At 44.5% G+C, this 20,610-nt stretch overlaps 3 protein-coding genes across 4 annotated transcripts; 2 read left to right on the top strand and 1 right to left on the bottom strand.

Moving 5' to 3' along the window:
- Window positions 1-3,569: 3,569 nt before the first annotated feature.
- fahd2a (fumarylacetoacetate hydrolase domain containing 2A) lies at window positions 3,570-9,761 on the bottom strand. 2 transcript variants are annotated; one of them, XM_079161980.1, is made up of 8 exons: window positions 9,639-9,761; window positions 8,620-8,891; window positions 7,836-8,052; window positions 7,310-7,369; window positions 7,067-7,229; window positions 6,314-6,422; window positions 5,610-5,697; window positions 3,571-5,449 (listed from the first exon to the last, which is right to left on the bottom strand). In XM_079161980.1, the coding sequence occupies exons 2-8, from the start codon at window positions 8,889-8,891 to the stop codon at window positions 5,387-5,389; spliced, it is 972 nt and encodes a 323-aa protein (XP_079018106.1). In that variant the 5' UTR covers window positions 9,639-9,761; the 3' UTR covers window positions 3,571-5,386. The 2 variants fall into 2 exon arrangements, with proteins under 2 accessions (XP_079018105.1, XP_079018106.1); XM_079161979.1 differs by lacking the exon at window positions 9,639-9,761 and having other exon boundaries at window positions 3,570-5,449; window positions 8,620-9,232.
- Window positions 9,762-10,291: 530 nt separating this feature from the next.
- Window positions 10,292-16,342, top strand: LOC306697920 (putative aminopeptidase W07G4.4). The gene is made up of 16 exons (XM_079162019.1): window positions 10,292-10,365; window positions 11,012-11,053; window positions 11,178-11,268; window positions 12,225-12,373; window positions 12,480-12,588; window positions 12,803-12,930; window positions 13,029-13,128; window positions 13,322-13,397; window positions 13,503-13,588; window positions 14,085-14,189; window positions 14,324-14,399; window positions 14,498-14,616; window positions 14,715-14,798; window positions 14,916-14,973; window positions 15,534-15,715; window positions 15,823-16,342. Exons 1-16 carry the CDS (start codon window positions 10,355-10,357, stop codon window positions 15,958-15,960), a joined length of 1,554 nt encoding a protein of 517 aa, XP_079018145.1. The 5' UTR covers window positions 10,292-10,354; the 3' UTR covers window positions 15,961-16,342.
- A 721-nt stretch (window positions 16,343-17,063) lies between these two features.
- pcna (proliferating cell nuclear antigen) lies at window positions 17,064-19,967 on the top strand. Its single transcript, XM_079160984.1, has 6 exons — window positions 17,064-17,463; window positions 18,511-18,608; window positions 18,726-18,793; window positions 18,903-19,097; window positions 19,245-19,368; window positions 19,473-19,967. The coding sequence occupies exons 1-6, from the start codon at window positions 17,243-17,245 to the stop codon at window positions 19,547-19,549; spliced, it is 783 nt and encodes a 260-aa protein (XP_079017110.1). The 5' UTR covers window positions 17,064-17,242; the 3' UTR covers window positions 19,550-19,967.
- The last annotated feature ends 643 nt before the right edge of the window (window positions 19,968-20,610 follow it).

Raw genomic sequence — 20,610 nt, 5'->3', positions numbered from 1 at the left:
TGAATCCTTTGTTTAGCCACAGCAAAGTTATTGGGCAGATAGACCTCTTGGTTCCTGAAGGGCAACTTCAAACAATATTTCCCATCCTGAAGTACTGATGAGCGCTCCATGGTTTCCAGAAACTTGAGATCTTCTCTGGACATTTCCTCTTCCTCCGCCTTTTCATTGAATTCGTGATTGTACTGATTGGTCAGCATTTTTTCCAGTTTGCACACAGTTATCCTGTTCACCGTAGCAGAGGAAATCTCTGCCCCTAAAGCACCACTATTTCCATTCAGCGGACCATTAATAACCCATCCTAGCACTGTCCTGATGGCGTACGGGCCATTTCCACAGCTGTTGATGACCTCCCAAGGTTCCAATATCTTGGGAGCATCAGTTCCAATCAACAGGTCCACGCTTGCCTTTATGCTTGGGATGTGTACTTGTGACAAATACGGCCAGTTAGTGAGGTCTTCAGGTGTCACCATGTTGTCAGCAGTGACTGGCATGCTCCTCTGAGTTAGAACATCTGGTAAAGTATAAAATTCATTACTGTCCAGACCAGATATCTCCAAACCACTCAAGGTGTACGCTGGAACAATCGCTTCCTGCCCCATTGTCTGTAGCAAGAAGTTGGTTCTTTTGCCTGTAATATTCAGCTTCTGCATTAGATGTTCTGAGCAGAATGTGGCTGAACTACCAGGATCCAGGAAGGCATACGTTTGAATAATGTGATTTCCCTTTGCAGATTTCACCTTTACAGGGAGAATCGATAGTCCACAACGGTCCTTACCGGCCCCTGTATATCCACATGTCTTCACTGAAGTTGGCTGGTCATTAGGTGGTTCCTTTAACTGTTCCAAAGCTGGTATTTGTCCTTTGATATGAAGCACAGTAGGATGAGTTTTACCACATTCTTTGCAAGACAAGCGCCTTTCGCAGTCCCGGCTCATGTGACCAACACACAAGCATGCAAAGCAAACTCTCTGTTCCTTCAGAAAGTCAAGCTTTTCCTTGTGCTTCATTCCCTTGAACTGCTTGCACTCCTCCAATGAGTGATTATGGGCACAGCACAGGCATCCAGCCTTTTCGGCCTTCCCTGTATCTGCTGTTGGTTCCATAGCTTCCTCAGGCCAGTCCATAGAGGTTACTGCGGTGGCAACAATATTTACCGTCCCTCTGTTGCTGGGTTGGGATTTACACCTGTCGTAAGTCCTTGTCCCAGTAACACCGGTTGATGGGTCCTGTATGTCACCAAACAGAGGGTCAGAAAGAATTCTGACACGACGCTCAATGAATGTGACCAGATCCATAAAGTGAGCTCTGTGGTTAGCCGTCTCTACAATGCCATGAGCTGTGGTCCTCCATTGATCCCTCATTTTGAATGGCAACTTTGCTATGATGGCTCTCATGTGTACAGGCATATCCAGTTCCTGCATGTACTGGAGCTCCTCCATGACATTGCAGCAGCCACGCAAGAATAAAGCATACGCTTGAAGTGCCTTGCCATCCTCAGATTTTATCGTTTGCCATGCCAATGCCTTTTCCATGTATGCGGCTGCAATTTTATACTGATTTCCAAAGTGTTCCTGAAGAAGTCCCTTAGCCACTGCATAGCCACGCTCCGGAGCCATATGCTGGCAGCTGCGCACCAGTTCTCTCGGCTGTCCTCCTGTAAATTGTTCCAAGTAATATAAACAATCTGCTCTTCCAGCCTTTTCCTCTACTCCTTGTTCAAAGGCTTTGATAAAGGCTCTGTACTGGAGAGGGTCCCCATCAAATGTGGGAATTTGTCGTGGTGGCAGAGATGATGAACGCTGCTGGTGCACCAGAGCTGCTGTTATGTCATTTTGCCTGTGCATGATGGCAAGTATGTCTCCAGGTGGATTTAGATTGATTTGATGGTGGTTTGTAGAATGCTTTTCTTCCTCCTTTAACTGGGCCGTCGTCAATTGGTACTGGAGCTGATGCGTTCCCAGTATATTCTTATCCTGCTGTTGTTCACTGGGACTGCATTGAGGTTGCGAAGTAACTTTAAACCATTGCTCAATTTCCTTTGGTCGCACATCCGTTGATCGTGGTTTATCAGGTGGTAACGGCCAGTCTGTCAAGTCATTTTGTGTCTTTGCTTTTCCCTCCGGTTTGTATTCCTTTGCCAAAGGGTTTAAGCAGTTGACAGATTCCCTTTTCCTTTTTCCCCGTTCAAAATAGGAAGCCATGCCATCTGAAGGTCCTTGAGAACAACTTTTAAAATCAGAGGCCTGATATACTGCCAACATAGCATTGGAAGCAGCTAGTTTGGCTTCCAAATCAAGCTGCTCTCTTTTCCTCCTCAGCTGTTGCTCCTGCTCCTCCAAAGCATGTATTTCTTTTAAAGCTGATGCGCGAGCGATAAGTGCGGCTCTACTTGCCTCCACCCTTATCCGTGCAGAGGACGTGGTACCGGATTTACCACTTGTATTACTCCTTTGACTTGAGTGTTTACTACCAACATTAGAAACACTGTCATTTGGATTAATACCATCCTCAACATTACCATTTTCATACAGAGTACCTTCATTGAATGAAACCCACAGTTTTGTACCAGCAATACATTCATCATTAGACAGCATTTTTTCTTTAAACCATGTTACATGTTTTTCCCTCTCATCACAAGGCAGAAAACCCAACAGAGATTCATGCATGCATTTTGCTTCATCACACACCTTAATCAGTCCTCCAAGAGCATTTGATACCTGTGTTTTATCATCCCCAGACAATAAATATTGTATTGATTTTCTTATGGTGTTTGCTTTATTTAGCTTAGCTTTTCTACTATTTTGCAACGTTTCTAATTTGTTAGCAAGCGCCTTTGCAGTGCGCTTAACTACACGTTTTTGCGTTTCAACACCACCAGACATAGAGCTGGGTTTACCCTCAATTAACACAGCAGTCCCGGTAGTATAGTCCAACACCGCCTCGCGGTTCTCCATGATAGAATGTCAAAATGCAAAGTCTATTGTTCTTGTCCGCACGCTTCGGCAACCAAGCGTTGGGTTTATGTCCAGTTGTGTGTGCACACAATGTAAATGGCTAAAAACAGAGTAGCGCTACGCATACCTCTCTGTGCGTTGGGCGCCGTGCGATGATCCGGTGGTCAGATGCTCCACGGCCGCGTTAGCATTAGCTCCGTAGCTCCGTCCTCCAACCTTACCAGAGACCCGAACAGCTCCGAGCATCCCTCCTCGTGCTGGATTCCTCTCTGTGCATTGGGCGCCGTGCGATGATCCGGTGGTCCGATGCTTCACGGCCGCGTTAGCGTTAGCTCCGTCCTCCAACCTTGCCAGAGACCCGACCAGCTCCGAGCATCCCTCCTCGTGCTGGTTTCCTCTATGGCCGCGTCCCGGACGTGCCGATGTTTTCCAAAACAACGATCCACCTTGAGCCAGGTTTTTGACTAATGTTAAAGAAGCCCAGACCTGTTCTGTAGGCCACTGAGGTGTCGTTCCCTCCGGAATGACCTGGTTGACGCGCTAGCGTGGGGCGTCTAGATTAGCTTTGACATACATATTCACTGACCAGTTTGTTTGATGAGAGCTTGTTTATTTTCCTTTGTTTCCACCGACATAAACACACCAGTTCGGGAAACTGTAACGCATAAAGCGGTCAAAAACCGTTTGCCCTTCCGGGGTCAAACACCTGCCAACACCAGTGATTTACACAGCTTATATAGACAGGCACAGGATGATAGTATAGCGCCACCCAACGTATACACGGAAAACAACACCACCACATTTGGCTCCTACAAGGAGTTTCTTTGAATATATCTGTCTCAACTCGGTCTTCACATTTAGAAAGATGTGAACTTTGGGGAGTTAAGGAGGCAGAGCCGGTCATAACTTATTATTGGTTGGTTGGTTGGTGTGCTCGATCAAAACCAATAACCTCGAATTCTTCCCCCTCGGAGAAATGTTAGCTACTTAGGACCAAATCTGCCAGATGTAATCTATACATTAAAAAACGTCAACTCACTTAACTGTAAAACGAGTCCGTTCATTGCGGGGATTTCTCTAAACACATTTTTTTAATTGGCTTAAATTCCTCACTTTTTATGCTTTTAACTCCAAGTTAGTCGAACAGTGTTATATACAATTCATCATGAATAATAAACATAATTAAAATTATTTTTTTACATTTTAAAGAGGGTCCCGAGGTTCACAGTTTTTCCTCTATAGCAGTGGTCCCCAACCACCGGGCCGGTACCGGGCCGCACAGAAAGAATAAATATTATATTATTTCCGTTTTATTGATTTCTTTTTTTTAAGTTTTATTTTGAAAAATGACCGGATTCTCTCACAATTTCATCTGCCTGAGCCTCTTGACACATGTCAAGACGCTTGTCTCGGTCACGTGATGCGTTACCTCAAAAATGAAGCCCGCAAACTAGCGGAAATGAGTAAAACACTTTTGGAGAGCTTCTTTACAACGGGGAAAAGGGCACTAAGGAGCTAGAAGAAGAGCAGACAACTTCCAAGACAAAGAAAGCTTCATTTAACAGAAAATATCAGGAGTCTAATTAAATATCAGGAGTAATTCTCACGCTTCAAACCCGCTCTGCAGAATATGTGGCGACAGATGAAGATCAGCTGCTGGAGACTGTAAATGACGGTGGCCTTAAAAGTATGTTTGAGACAACAACTCTGCTGGTGTTTTGGATTAAAATCAAGGCTGAATATCCTGAGATCGCCACAAAAGCACTGAAAACCCTGCTTCCATTTCACACATCCTATCTTTGTGAAGTGGGATTTTCTGCAGCGACAGCAATCAAAACAAAACAAAGTAGTCTGGACATGAGGAACACACTTCGCGTGTCATTGTCTCACATCACCCCCAGATGGGACCGTCTCGTTGCAGAGAAACAAGCTCAGGGCTCCACTGATTCAGCGTTACTGTGAGTTGTATTTATTTATGCATTTTATATTTGTTTTAATGCCGATCGTATCATTTTATTTCGTTGTGTTTATCCGCCACACCTTGAATGCCGGTCCGTGAAAATATTGTCTTACATGAAACCGGTCCGTGGCGCAAAAAGGGTTGAGGACCTCTGCTCTATAGCACGAGTGGGCGGCCGCTGATGCACAGGGGTATTTTTACAGCTGGTGATGACTGTGACTCAATAGCTGAGGTCAAGCTGCAAACAGCACATCGAGTCACGTAATTACAGTTTCCTGGAGTAAAAATACCGCGTGTTCCTCCCTTTGCAATTACTGTAGCATCACCAATAAAAACACTCCGAATAACAATAGATTCTATCAGAAGAACAATCAATAATGACACTTAATGGAAATAGTAGTTCATTGTGTGAAGCAGAGCAGTTTGTTTAACAGCTGACATTCCTTCATGGATTGTGGCTGCTGTCAGCAGTTTACACCACTTTGTTGATAATGGAGCCTAATTGGTCGATCTGGCACTCCACCACGTCTCCTTTCTGGAAGGAAAGACAGTTTGTTAAAATACAACTTTTACTCCTAAACTCAACCACCCCCTCTGTCTATTAAATCACTGCACACGATACAGAGTCTCTCAAACTCTGCATCTTAGCCTACGTTCATTATGTGCATTATATGCATTTTGACTCATTAAATCACCTTGAGAAATACAGGTGGATCTCTGAACACACCCACGCCTGGAGGAGTGCCTGTCAGGAAAACATCTCCTGGAGTCAAAGTCACAAACCTGACAGGAGGAAAAAAATAACACACACACGATGGAGGTTCAGATTCAGGAGCAGCAAAGAGCATGACTTGCTGTTGACTGTGGAAAGTGTGTCTCGTAGAGTTTGGTCAGCAGATTCAAATCACGCACAACTTCCCCAAAGTCTCCCTGAGTGAACAGAGATCCTGTGAGAGGGGCCGTGGGCGTCGTCACCAGTGAGTCCGCCGAGGGAGGAGAACGGCCTCTCGGATCAGAGAACGCTCCAGTTGGTCAGGATGCCTTCGGGGCAAACAGGGTGGCAGTGGTGGCGGGAAGGTCTTAGTTGAAGCATGTAATTTCAGCTTGGAGGTCCTTAAAGAACGGAGGCCATTTGCACGCACAGCGCTCCTCTTTTGGATTCATTTCTGCCACATTTGCATAATCTTTTGAATGTAAACTCAGCACTCTGAGCTAGAGTTACTGAAGCAAGAACAATGTCAAAGTTGTGTGTGTGTGTGTGTGTGTGTGTGTGTGTGTGTGTGTGTGTGTGTGTGTGTGTGTGTGTGTGTGTGTGTGTGTGTGTGTGTGTGTGTGTGTGTGTGTGTGTGTACAGTATATTATGTAAATCTGTGAAGTTGCAGAGACAGATTGGACTAACTTTGAGACCCAGGCGACCAGCGCCTCCGTCTGGAAGATCATCTGATCGGTGTTGCTGCTCTGGACCGTGTCTCCATTAACCAGGCAGCGGACGCCCAGGCGGTGAGGATCTGGAGGGGGGATGGTATCAAAAAGACCTGAATTTAATTTACACAGCTCCTGAATGTGTGTTCTTGCCTGCCAAAGGCAGAAACATGAGATTTATGTTTTTGTGTGTGGTTTGTAGACTACAAGTAAGACTGGACTGTTTTTTTGTAGGAAGCTCATCATCTCATGTTGGTGAAGTCTTAGTTTAAGCAAAAACTTAAATTGATTAAGTTTTTTATTGGTTAATATATCAATTTTGTGCTGCTTATCAGGGTCCAGGTAACATTATGTGATTATATTATTAAAATGTAATATATATATATATATATAATGTAATGCTGGGAAGTATCGACAGATATGTGTCAGAAATGCCAATAAATTCTTGGGCTTAATAAATATTCTGTTTTATTTTACTTTCCCTGCAGGCTTTCATTCATCTTTGACCAGTTTGACCATGAAAAAGGTGTTAAATCTTTAAAGGTCGTACATTTCATTTGGTTATCACAAGCTTGTAAACGTTCAATTGGAACATAAAAGTAGCCCATATTATTTTTATTACACTGGAGGGTTTTAGTACACCTTAAGATGTTTTTATGTATTCTGTATTGATTTTGCCATAATCTAAAATATGATAAAACATGCATCAGAAATGTTTGTTCCCTCTCACCTTTCACAGCGTCGGTGGTCACTAAGGCGGGGCCGAGCGGACAGAAGCTGTCGAACGTTTTTCCCAGCAGCCACTGCTTCCCGTTGCGCTTCATCTGCCAGTCGCGCGCGCTGACGTCATTGGCCACAGTGAAGCCGGCCACGTGGGAGAGAGCGTCTTCCTCCTGAGTGAAGAGGAGAGGAGGCGGAGTCAGAGGCGCTCCTTCACCAGCGAGGCCGCCGGATGTGCTGATGCGACGCTCACCTTGATGTGTTTTCCTCCTCGTCCAATCACAAAGGCCAGCTCCACCTCCCAGTCCACCTCCTTCAGTCAGGCAAGAGAGGAAGCAAGTGCAACGGTACAAACTACATGCTAGTTCGAAGCAGGTTTGTAGTCTGTAGTAACATTTGATTTGAGTGCAATGCAGTGCAATAAAGTCGCTGCTCACACCTGCACAACATTTTAATATAATCCAAATGTTGGTGAGACAGCTCTGAGGGGCTCTTGGAAAACAAATAAAGTTTAAGGCCATCCAGCCCCACACGTAATGTCTTATTTTCCTGTTAATATAATCACGAGAACAGTACACTATAAAGCATGTACATACTGTATAATATTAGTATTGACCTGGAAGAAAGTCTAACTTCTTTAGGTTCTGCCTTATTGTCTTCTGTTTCTCATATCTCCCTGGTCCACCTTTTTTTTTTTTTTATTAATGTAGAACACTTTGTCACCTCTTTTTTTTCCTTTGAAATAGTGACATAAATAAAGTTTGGCCCCTCGCTCTCACCTGGCTCTCTGAGGGCAGAATGATGTCGTCGTACGGCCCCGTGATGGCGCTGGGGAATTTGCTGAAGATGATTGGTTCTTTGGGGATCGGGGCGTTCTGCTCCAGGCAGTGGTCCCTGTAGTTCATACCCACACACACCACCTTCTCTGGGGCCAACACAGGAGGCAGCAGCTGGAGGTCTGACCGCTCCACCACACACCGACCGGACGACAAGGCTCTGAAGGAGAGGAGGAGTGAGGAAGAGGAGGATGCTGAGGTAGATGAAGCTGTAGTAATAAAGACGGGATGGAGGGAGAAGATGCTACACTAACAAGTCCATTTAGGAAGATGTTTCACCACAAAGATGAAATGCTTTTAATGATTTAGGAGGAAGATGATTCCTCAAGAAGGGGAAGTTGTTTTTTGAGGAAATGGTGTTGATGCAGGAACAAGATGATGATTGAAGAAGAGACGATTTACCATCTGCGTTCTACGATGAGCGTGATTTATGAAGGTGATTAAACAATAGGTTGCTGATTTAGAAACGAGGCGATGATTTGAGACGATGAAACAGAATGATAAAACAAGGTTGATTTACATTTATTCAGGAAAAACGTGATGATTTAGGGAGGATACGGTAACCGTGCCGATGATTTATGAAGATGATGAGGAAGACAATGATTTAGTGATGAAGTAAAGCAATTAAAGAAGATTATGAGGATTAATAAGGAAGAAGAAGACAGTGATTTATGAGTCCAAACAGAACACGAATGTATTTAGTAATAAGACTGTATGCGTTCGATACCTCTGTGCCCGCTCCAGACCCTCGTCCCCCAGCTCCAGCAGCTCTCTCATCGTCGAGGGCATGGAGGGGTCGAACGCCTTCAGATCCACCACGCCAAGCCCATCACCCTCTTGCTCCACTCCCACCCTGACGCCCCCTCCGTCACCACGCCGTCGAAACTGCACCAGACGCATCGCCGCACCGCTCAGGCCTCGCCTCTGTGGGTTCGTTGCTGGTCGCCTTTGAGAGAACAAACTCCTGAGGATGCAAAAGGAGCGAAGAGGAAGTCTCATCTGTCCAGGGAGTGAGAGCGACGCGAGGAGGAGAGGAAGGAAAGCAGATGACAGACGAGTAGAGAGAGAATTGAATTCACATGTCATTAACTCAAAATCTACACACACACATCAAAACCTCCCTTTATCATCCTATTCATGATTATTTATTTATTTTAATTTATTAATTAAAATAGTGCAAAGTGCCCAAGACTGTTTCCGAATCAAGGTACTGAATTTTAAAACTATACAAGAGAAAGTAAATCTGCACATTTAAGATGCTGGAACCAGAGACAGTTTGCCATTTTTCCTTGTTAATCTTTTATTTAAAATAAACATTTCAGTGATTAAAGTCCAGTCGATTTATTGATTTATTTAGCAGTGGTCCTGTGAAGTTGAATCAGCTGAAAACTTGAATGTAATGAAAAACAACTTGTGGCAACACAATTCTGGTACTATTAAAAAAGAAAACAATTGTATGTTCAAAATGCTGAACTTCCCCAGGCCTACCTATGATATTTATAAACTCCTCTGACTTTAACTCTCTGAAGGAGAAGTTTTAAACTCTCGACACTCATAACACCAGAGCTCAACTCTGTAGCCAAACCAGTTAGTCGAGAGGAGGCCCCAGAAATGGGTCAAGTATAAATCATGTCAGCATATTGTGCCACAATACACAATTATCAGTGCCCGCTATCACTGTAAATCATCATAATCACGACAATAAACGCGTGAACACGGCAGCAGTAGCGGTTAACTCCTGCCTACCTGCAGCTCGAACTGAAGCGTTGCAGTTTGATTTTTAGCTGAGATAAAACTCTATATCAAGAGGAACGTGACAGTGTAACCTGCTACTGAAAGAACGCTACTTCTTTGCTGCCCTTTGTACCGTCTCTAGTTAATACTCACCTCCGGTTGTGCACAGAAAATGCTGGTTTTATCTACTTCCGGTTAGTGTTTGTAGTTCACGAGGTCAGTCCAGTCAGAGGAGAGATATATTTCTCAGCGGTGATTAATGACAGAGTGTAGCCGTTATTTACATTATATTGTGTAAAGAAATAATTCCTATATTAGTCGTATAATCATATAAATGCAGATGCGTCGTTCGTTTAATCAATCGTGGGAACTACAACTCCCTACTGTATCCTGAAATGCGTCTTCACGTACAGTGGGAAATTACGCTAACCTGACACGACAACCGTTAGCTTGATTAACAATTCCACTTATGTGGATAGTACACATGAATACACATAAATAAACACTAAAGGAAATCCAACGGGAACAAAAAAATAATATCAGTTGGTCGAAAAGTTGCATTTTTCGACTTAAACATTCGTAATTACGAGGTGCGAGAAGCTCGCGGAGGCAGCACGAGTGCGTCTTAAAGGATCATGTGATCAACCCGAGAGGACTGAGGGGAAGGAGCCGTTGTTACCGTCTGTCAGCTGTCTTTCGCCCTGAAGACACCAGAGAAGGAAGACAAAATGTGCACCAGGTGAGATTCAATCTGCTTTCATTATAAAAATGGATTCTTTCGTTCTGGGTGCAACGGTTTTCTAAAGTGTAGCCTTCCACCGCGTGCGCTTTGTGCACAAAGAGACCCAGAGAGGGGTTTGTTAAATATGATATCCCCCCACACCGCTGTTGTATACTGTGCTTTCTTCAATTGGTTTAATTTAGACATTTAATTTAGCTTTAGTCATTTAATATATCCGTGATGCTTCATTTGTGTGATCATTCACAGCTTGAAGTAGAACATCTGATCCTCTCATGTTGCAAAAGTCAAATCATTCTGGATTCAGTTTCCACTAAAAGGGCCCACAAAGGCTTTTTCTTTTTTTCTTTTGTTGGCTGAGATTTCACTTTCAATCTTACTCTGCTTCCCTTGTGTGTCATATGATGCCAGAAATGTCTGGTGGGTGTACAAACAGACTGATTTATCAGACTTTATAATTTTATGCACAAACTGGTGAAACAGCTGAAAGCAGGTCTCAAAGGTCTTGCTGGTTTTCACACTTTGACCCTCTCTGTTATCATCAACCCGCTTTGTAAAAAGCTGAGTCTAACTGCATCACTCTGTCTACTGCTGACAATGCTCTTACAAGAGGAAGTAACTTTTCTCTGTGTGTTCCTCTGTGCAGCATCCAGCCTGTTGAATGGACCACCGACCTCAAGAACCAGAAGTGAGTATCGACAGAAACGCTGGACTTCCTCTTTAGCTGCCAGGCTGTTGGGAAGTTATTTTGTGCATCTTAAACCAGACAGTTGTATTAGATGATGATGATGATGATGTCTTCTTCTTCTTAGCTTTGATGGCATCGTGTTGGTGACCAGGAGCCATGACACGCTGCCCTCCGAGCTCGAGTGTCTGAAAGCACCGCTGCAGGACTACAGCGCTGTAAGCCTCTGTTCTTCCACCACTTGCAGCCAATCGCTAACTACAGAAACATGCATTTCCTCACTTGACCCCCCTTTGTCTCCATCACACCCAGACTACATTCACATGACAAGCCGGTCTCATGTAGCACTGGAAAAAAACAGTTTTTAGGATTAATTGTGACTTTAAATTCAGTTACCTAGTATAAATACTCCCTTTTCTTTTCAAAATATATTCTGGATATTCAAGAATCTCAAAAAATGTAATCATATCAGGACTTTCTGAATCCAACTTGGAGATTAGCACCAGTGTTCAGCCCAACGTGAACTCAGGTTAGATTCAGATTTCCCACCTCTCCACTGAAGCGTCGGTTACTAGACGGTGAACAGGATAGATGAGCCCAAAACGACTTGACTGTAGGTCACCAGTAGACACTGCAGCAATTCAAAGGATCAACTCTGACTACTCCTGTGAACAACGACAGTACTGTTAGGATGAGATTTTGAAGTTTTTACTCTCTGGCATAGTTTTGCTTCCAAATCTCAGAATTAGCACCCATCTTGGTATTTCATGTGTTCTTCTAGTGTTGCTGTGTGGTTAGTCCTGGGCGGTACACCGGTTCAACCGGTTCATCCGGTTTACTGGTATACCGGTTTTAATTTCCCGTATGATATGAATTTTTCACATACCGTCGCATAGCCGAAACAAATGCGGTCACAAACACGCAGCAAAATATATTTTTCGCCGCTAGTGGCGCTACAGTCGGAGCTAGTTGTGTTATGTGTATTGAGAGGGAACCCTAATCATGGTTATAACTTTATAACACAACAATTAACAACCCACAACTAACGCTCTTTAACAGGGTTAAAAAATACCGTGAAACCGCCAGAATCTTACAAAATACCGTGATACACATTTTTGGTCATACCGCCCAGCACTATGTGTGGTCTCACTTTCCTCTTCTGCTCTCCCTCCAGGTGGACAGCGGTCTCGGGGAGGAGGTGGTGGTCCTGAAGGTCCCTGGTCTCCCTGGTAACCGCCTGGTGTTTGCCTCCACCGGCCCGGTGAACCGCGACTATGACGACGTCAGGCGCTTTAGCGACGCGGCGGTCAACGGTATCAAACGGTTGGTTGATAGGAGCTGATTTTTTTTTTTTTTACCTCTCTCCCCCCTTTAGTGTCTCATATTGCTGGTTTCTTCGACTGTCTGCTCACCTGCTTGTCCTTTTCAGGGCCTTGAAAACAGGCATGCAGCGCCCCCTGCTGGTCTGCCCTCCACACAAGGACTACAAGAACAGCCCCCTGGTGGCTGCACTCGGGGCCCTTCATGCTCTCTACATGGTGAGAGAATATCTCACACTTTGCACTTAATGCGCCTCGGACGACCGCTAGTGGACTGTTTTAAAGAAGTAGTCATGTGAAGTACTACGTAGCTAACACACTGTAAAAAGGTGATATAATGTGTTCTGTGGTTGTATCTGCGTGTACCTAGATATAAGATGCTAGCTGAAAACATGCTAACATTAAAATAATAATCTTCCCCCCCCCAAAATAGCCCCTGGAAGTGAGGGAGGGGAACGTGAAACCCACCGACTACAAGGTGTGTGTTCTGGGTCTGTGGGCGGCTCAGGAGGCTCAGGGACGGAGACTGGTGGAGCTCGCCGATGCCCTGGAGAGTGGGAGGTGGGTTGGAAACACGTCGCCTCACCCCCTGCTGAGATTTTTCTCGCGTGGTGGCGTTGACTCATTCACCACCTGCTGCCCTGTTTCCCCCTCCTCAGACTGGCATGCCGAGACATCGGCGGCTCGGACCCCGAACGCATGGCTGCTCCTCGTGTGGCTGATTACGTCCAGGAACTCTTCAAGGACAGCCCCGTGAAGGTAGCAACGACCTGCATATCATGATCCATCCTTTTATTGTTGGGTTAGGAGAAAGTCCTCTGCTGTTCCTCCTTAGAATCAGGGAAATGTGTAGAAACCATTTTAGACTCAGTCCAGGACAAGTGTGTGGGTGTTTAGTTCCTGACCCCAACACTTCAGAAACCTAACAATGTGTCTGTTTATTAACCTCCAGGTGGAATTGGTGAGCAACGTGAAGGTTCTGGAGAAGGAGTATCCCTGTCTGGCTGCCGTCAACCGCTGTGCCGACTGTAGGAGAACATATTTAGTTTATATCTCTTATTAATAACACTGTTAAATGTATTTATTTTTAAAAAGATGTTTGCATACTTACTCATAGATTCCTCCTCATACAGGCATTCCCCGTCACCAGGCCAGAGTTATCAAGCTGCAGTACTGTGGAGAGGGACCGGTCCAGAAGACGCTCATGTTGGTGGGCAAGGTGAGAGGAGACTCTGAGAGGCTGCTGTCCTGAACCACTGCAACGCTTCTGGATGATTAAATACTCTCCAGGAGAGAAATGCACATCATACAACAATGAAACATTGAAGTTTTGGACCCACGGTGTTTCTATTGAAAACACTTTAACTATGTTGCACAAGCTATAGAATATGTAGAAATAGGTTTATGTTTGTAATGGGTTTTTTTGAGCTGCGTACGATTGCTTCATCAATCTGTAGTTTGGTGAAAGATGCCTGAGGTGGAACCGTAGCAGTGAATGTTTGGTGATCTAACAAATTTCATTTAAGTCGGTATGAAAGTAGGTAAATAATATACAGCAAATTAAATTCCAGTCAAGTGCAAACTGCTTCCAAAGACGCCCGATGTCAGTCTGAATTACAGGGAAATGTTGTAAAATATGATGTGAAACAGATGCACACTTATTTTAACTGAACCTGGAATGAGCGACTGCTCAATAAGTATGTGGTGTTTTCCAGGGCATCACCTACGACACTGGCGGAGCCGACATCAAGGCTGGAGGTTTCATGGCTGGGATGCACAGAGACAAGTGTGGAGCTGCTGCTGTGGCCGGCTTCTTCCAGGTCAGTGACCCCCCCCCCCCCCCCACACACACACACACACACACACACACTCCCCCACCCAACATGACTCAGTTTCATGCACTTGTTAAGTTTTGCAGCACTGCTTCTTTCCCTAACCCCCTCCTGCTCTCTAGATTTTAGCCAAACTGAAGCCAAAACATCTGAAGGTTGTCGGCTCCATGGCCATGGTGAGGAACAGTGTCGGTGCAGGTCGGTGTAATCCCACTTCCCCCCCCATCATGCATGTTCCTGATTGGATTTCTGTCAGTGGGATCAGTGTTGGAGCCCCTCTGTGTGTGTTTTCTCAGACTGCTACGTGGCCGATGAGCTGGTGGTTTCGCGTGCGGGTCGCAGAGTGAGAGTGGGAAACACCGATGCCGAGGGACGCATGGTGATGGTCGACCTGCTTTGTGAGATGAAGGAGAAGGTACGAACATCCTGTTATTAATACTTCTTAAATCATTTTAAAATCCTAACTCATTTTCTGCAGTTCTATCGTTCTCACTCTGATGGTCTTGTCTGCAGGCGGTACGTGAGACGTCTCCTCAGCTGTTTACTATTGCTACTCTGACTGGTCACGCCATCAGAGCCATGGGACCCAACTACTCTGTAAGTATGGCTGAAATACTGCCACTTACTGGGACATATTGATATGTAAACATTCAAATAACAACGAATGCATTAATCATTGTTTGCACTGAGTTCTCTTTTACATTTTCTGTGTAGATCATCATGGATAACGGACCGGCCCATCGCAACAAAAATGCAGCTCAGTGGCAGAAAGGTGAGAAAACTATACAGATATATTTAACAGTGAAAGTTCATTTGTATGACAGCCATGGCCAGAGGATCTTAACATCTGGCACAAACGCCCCCCATGGACAAATGAACTGATGATAGACTCTATGTGAGAAGTCGACATAGTAACTGTGATGTTGTCAAATGGTTTGTGGCCATTTTGAAGCCACAGATTTGGCATTTCGTCCGTCGCCATCTTGGCTTTTTGCAACCTGAAGTGTCACAAGATGGCGTAGCTAAGAATAACAAACACAGAATAAGACAATTAACATTCATGAACTGGAAACACACTGCCAAAGGGTTAAAGACAAAAACACGGACAACGCCGTGGCAGCGACCTGTCAATCACAAGGTAGCCCCGCCCTAAAGCATACCCTGTTTTATGGTCTATTATTCGACTCTAAATGGGACCATCATTTATTAAATGAACATCATCAAGAAGACTTAAAACGTCCAGCACAACTGCTTCATAGTGATGTGACGCTCCAGACAGCTTCATTTCCTCCACCACTAACTAACTCGTGGTCTTGGTCCGCTCTCCTGCAGCTGGAGAGGCGCTGGGCGACGTGTTCGAGGTGTCCAATATCAGACGAGAGGACTACGACTTCCACAAGGGACAGTCTGAGTACGAGGATATTCTGCAGAGCAACAACCTGCCGTCCTCCGCGACGCCTCGAGGACACCAGGCCCCTGCAGCTTTCCTCATCATGGCCTCGGGACTCGACAAGGTGCTCACATATTGTCACACTAAGTTATTTATCTGTAAGTGTGAAAAGTACAATATGGACTTTAGTGACTAACTTGTATTACTTCTATTTCGGAATATCCAACGCAGCATGGTGTGGATTCCCGCACACCTCTGCCGTACTCCCACGTTGACATCGCTGGGTCCAGCGGTCCTTTCCCCGGTGTCCCAACAGGAGCCCCCATCCTCGCCATGGCCATCAACTACATCCTGTCTGACAGTCTCTAAACGGTGACCCCCCCCCAGTATAGAAAGACCACGGTCTCTGCAATCAATGCCAATTCAAATGTGGAGCCACCATACAAATGAAATCCCCGCCACAACACATAATGCAAAATGTGTAAGTCTAACATTCCTTAATACCTCAGATTGCTTTTCTGCAAAGATGTTCTCTGCTCTCTTTTCTAAGATGTCGTGACACTCGTCTTGACCCTGTTCTTAAGTGGCCTGAATCAACATATATATACTCAGGGGTACAATGGCAGTACAACATTACCATCCTTTTTTATATATGTGTGTGTGTGCGCGACAAACCGGGAACATGGTTGTGTGATTAGTGATGCTGTGTGTCATCTCTCATTGATCAATAAAACAAAATGGAAAACGCTTACTGTGTTCTTTGCATATAATTATTTTTGCACAGGTTTGTATATTACACATAAGTGATCAGAGGGGAAGAATAACAATGTATATCTCTTATACATATGTACATTCATGCCTCTATGTATCCCCACATGCAGTACATATGTAGTTTTAGTAATGTTTCGCTGCAGACTACAGACTACACTCCTTTAGTAATTCAAATGTTGCACATTTGTAAATAAAAGGGTAGGAGCAGAATATGTTTTAATTTATTTGGATAAATGCTTTTCGACAGTGTATTTTGTTTGCATAAAAAAATGGGTTTGATGTTGCAACGTTGTGCATTAGTGAAAAGGGGAGATGCTGATAACAGTTGTATACCAGTCTGCGGGTGTTCCTCAATCCCCCTTTCCTACATTCATTTTAAAGTTTGTCTCAAATTCCCCCAAAAATTGTTAGGGCAATACATTTAAATTATTTTTCTATCAATATCTGCTGTTTTGTGTTTACTTTGTATGTGCGAGGCTAAATATACATAAATAACTTATATCGATATATGATATCCGTATTATATAATAGTGCCTGTATTGTTCTCAACATGTTATTACGTGGCATTATTCTGTATTCATTGTTGTGTCCTCTCCAATATGGCCGATATCGGTGCCCACTCGCGTTCAGGAAGTACCGACAACGGACACGGAAGTGACGCAAAGACGCCGAGTCATTAAAACCTGAGGTTAGCGCGCGCTTCCAGCTCAAACCTTGCCTCTGCTGTGAGAGTGGTGTCTGCATGCTGCGCTCCTGCTAGCTAACAACACAAAGACTGAACTTTTAGAGCAGTCTCACCATCTCTGACGGATTAACGCTAAACGGCGACCCACTCATCTCTTCGTTAGAATCCACGCAGACTCAAAACTCCACAGCAACCATGTTCGAGGCTCGCCTGGTGCAGGGATCCATCCTGAAGAAGGTGCTGGAGGCTCTGAAGGACCTGATCACAGAAGCCTGCTGGGACGTCAGCTCGTCCGGTATTTCCCTGCAGAGCATGGACTCGTCTCACGTCTCTCTGGTCCAGCTCACCCTGAGACACGACGGCTTCGACTCGTACCGCTGCGACAGAAACCTGGCCATGGGAGTGAACCTCAGCAGGTGAAGACCTTCACACTACGTTACAGACCGCTCTTTTAGTGCAGATGGTACTCTTATTGTGTCTCAATCTGTCGCCGAAAAATTAGCATAAGCATCCGCTGCCTGAGGTGACGTTAGGTAACTTGGTCTGAGAGGCCGACGTGACAAAGTTACTGCGCTGCTTACATTGATGTAAAAACAGCGGAGGTTTGGTTTGCACACAGGACACGTAACGTAGCTCGCGGCTAAGTTGTAACTTTAGTCCTTTTTGTTGGCATAACTTGCTCTGTGTCTAATATGTGAAGCTTACAAAGAGGGAGGCCATCTTGGGAGAATTGCCCGGGCATGTCTCTCTGCTGGACTGAGCCGTTAACTCTTTACTGTCTGTGTCAAAACCAAATGGTGGTGTTCACATGTTGTTTATGAACAGCTGGTTTGGTTTAACACAATTATTGTTCAGTGTCGTCAGTGATATTAAATTTGGCGCAGTTCGAAAGCCGACTTAACGTTATCATGACGTGCCGACGTCATTTGAGCGCCAAATATTCTGCCGGGATGTTTGGCGGGAATTGTTGTTCAACCCGGGAACTTCCACTTCCGGTGCACTGCCGCCTCTCTTTGTAACATAACACTGGCGTTGGGATCATTTTAGTTGGTGAGCTTTTGATGACATGTTACCTGCTTTACTTCAGAGCATTAGATGTATTTTAGAACGTCACTGTATACATGTTAAATACATGTCATTAGGGACATTTATAGACCAATGAATTATTATTGTGAATAAGCAGCAGATTAACTGTTAATGAATCGTTTATTTTAATGCTATTGAAAACTAAAGGGGAGATTATCAAATTGCTTTTCTACTTGAGCACTAGCACAAGACTCAAAAATATTATTTTCAACAACATTTTTAAATGTGTAGTATAATAGAGAAGAAGCACACACATACATAGATGGGAAATATTAAAATATTTTATTTCCCTTTATGATTTATCAGTCTTTAAAATAGTCTATTACTTTTTATTTCAAGCAATATTGACTGTTTTTTCTCTCCTCCCTGTCATACAGTATGTCAAAAATCCTGAAGTGTGCTGGAAATGAAGACATCATCACCCTCCGAGCAGAAGACAATGCGGACACACTCGCCCTGGTGTTTGAGACGCTCAGTACGTTTTTGAGTTGTTTACATTAAAGCAGTATGACGTCATCATCACAGATGCTGATCAGCTCAGTTTCTTCGGGATCAACGTCTTATTTACCTCTTTTTCTTCTCACTCTTACAGACCAGGAGAAAGTCTCAGACTACGAGATGAAGTTGATGGACCTAGATGTGGAGCAGCTCGGTATTCCAGTAAGTCACTTTCTTACCTGTCCCCGTCTCTTTGGCTCCGGCACACTTCATCCACACCGTCCTTGACCTCTGTCTGTCTGTCTGTCTGTCTGTCCGTCCGTCCTTCCAGGAGCAGGAGTACAGCTGTGTGGTGAAGATGCCCTCTGGGGAGTTTGCCCGTATCTGCCGTGACCTGTCCCAGATCGGTGACGCCGTCATGATCTCCTGCGCCAAGGACGGAGTCAAGTTCTCCGCCTCGGGAGAGCTGGGCACAGGAAACGTCAAGCTGTCCCAGACCAGCAACGTAGACAAAGAGGACGAGGCAGTGAGTACGCGTGCTGGAGCCGGACTAATAAGTTTGGGTTATTGATACCCTAATGACTTTGGCCACTTGTGCTAATTCAAGGTCATCTTGTTTAACATCTGAAACCATTGTTCAATTGACATTAAATGCAAATCTTTCTGTTGTTAGGTTACGATTGAGATGAATGAACCCGTCCAGCTGATCTTTGCCCTCAACTACTTGAACTTCTTCACCAAGGCGACGCCGCTGTCTAAGACGGTCACCCTCAGCATGTCCGCCGATATCCCCCTCGGTAAGTGCCTCCGTCCCTTTTTGGTATGTAGGAAAGTCTTCGTTTGGATTCTCAACACCTTTACAGGAACTGCTGTGGCAATAACTCTTTCTGTCTTTCTTCAGTGGTGGAGTACAAGATTGCCGATATGGGACACGTCAAATACTACTTGGCACCCAAGATCGACGAAGAAGCTTCCTAAGTTGTTTATTAGCGGACAGACACGGCAGAATAGAGGAAAGCAGGCGACCGGGACGAGTCCTGAGTGATCGGAGGGCTGAATGGATGTCATGGTGGTCGGCGATCACTTGTTTCCTGTCTAACGAGAGCCACAACAGGAGGTTTTATAAACGGCCGTCTGTCGGCCACACCAGTGATGCCACCTGTGTGATGAAGCTTCAGTGTTTAAATTGACTGGCTGTGTGGTTCAAACTGCCCCGCTGTCAATTCCAGCACTCGCACTCTCTATTTCTGCCCGGTTTTGGGGAAGCCGATATACATTGTCCCGTTCCTTCTTGTAGATAACGCATTTGTAAATACTTCCTGTGGTTTCGCACTGTCAGCCAACCCCAAATGTTTTTGTATTCATTGATTCAGTCCGAAATAAATGATTCAAGTTGTTTCGAAATTGTATTTTTGTGCTTTTAACAGTTTTGTGGACAAATGTTTAATTAAACTGCTGCGCCTCAGGTCATCACATATTCTGATTTATTTTGAATAATTGCCCATAAATGTCCAACTTTTAAAGTTAATGTTTATTTTCAACTATCTCACTGCAGTCTATTCAGACTCCTTTTGGTCACAAGTGAGACCTGAGCAGCGAGGTAAAGCCTCATTTCAGATAAAACATTCCCTATCAGAAGATGAAAGGGCAAAAGTCTGTTGGAACTTTTAACAACTCTGACATAATGATGTGGAATAAAGGGCTGAAACTAAATGTATTGAGTTTAAAGCATTTACAGTTTTAATGTAAAATCTTAGTTTGGAAAGTAAACAAAAGCTATGCTGTTAGATAAACGTAGGTGATTGAAAAGTACGTAACCTCCCTCTGAGTGAAGTAGAAATTGGCGTTAAAATAAGAAGTTCAGTGCAGAGTGAATATCTCGAGCTGCTGTCACCTCTGCAGCAGTAACCACGTGTAGACACTAGGTGGTGCTCTTGCACTGCTGTCTGAAAGGAAATGATTAAAGCCTTCCTGTCGAGTCACATTTGTGAAATCATTTATTCTGAAGAAATCTACCCCAATCTAATTCCAATTAGTCA

The sequence above is a fragment of the Pholis gunnellus genome, assembly GCF_910591455.1.
Source record: "Pholis gunnellus genome assembly, chromosome: 6".
In the NCBI taxonomy this organism is placed as follows: domain Eukaryota; kingdom Metazoa; phylum Chordata; class Actinopteri; order Perciformes; family Pholidae; genus Pholis; species Pholis gunnellus.
The sequence above is the reverse complement of the archived record's forward strand: the minus strand, read 5'-3'. Positions and strand labels throughout refer to the sequence as shown.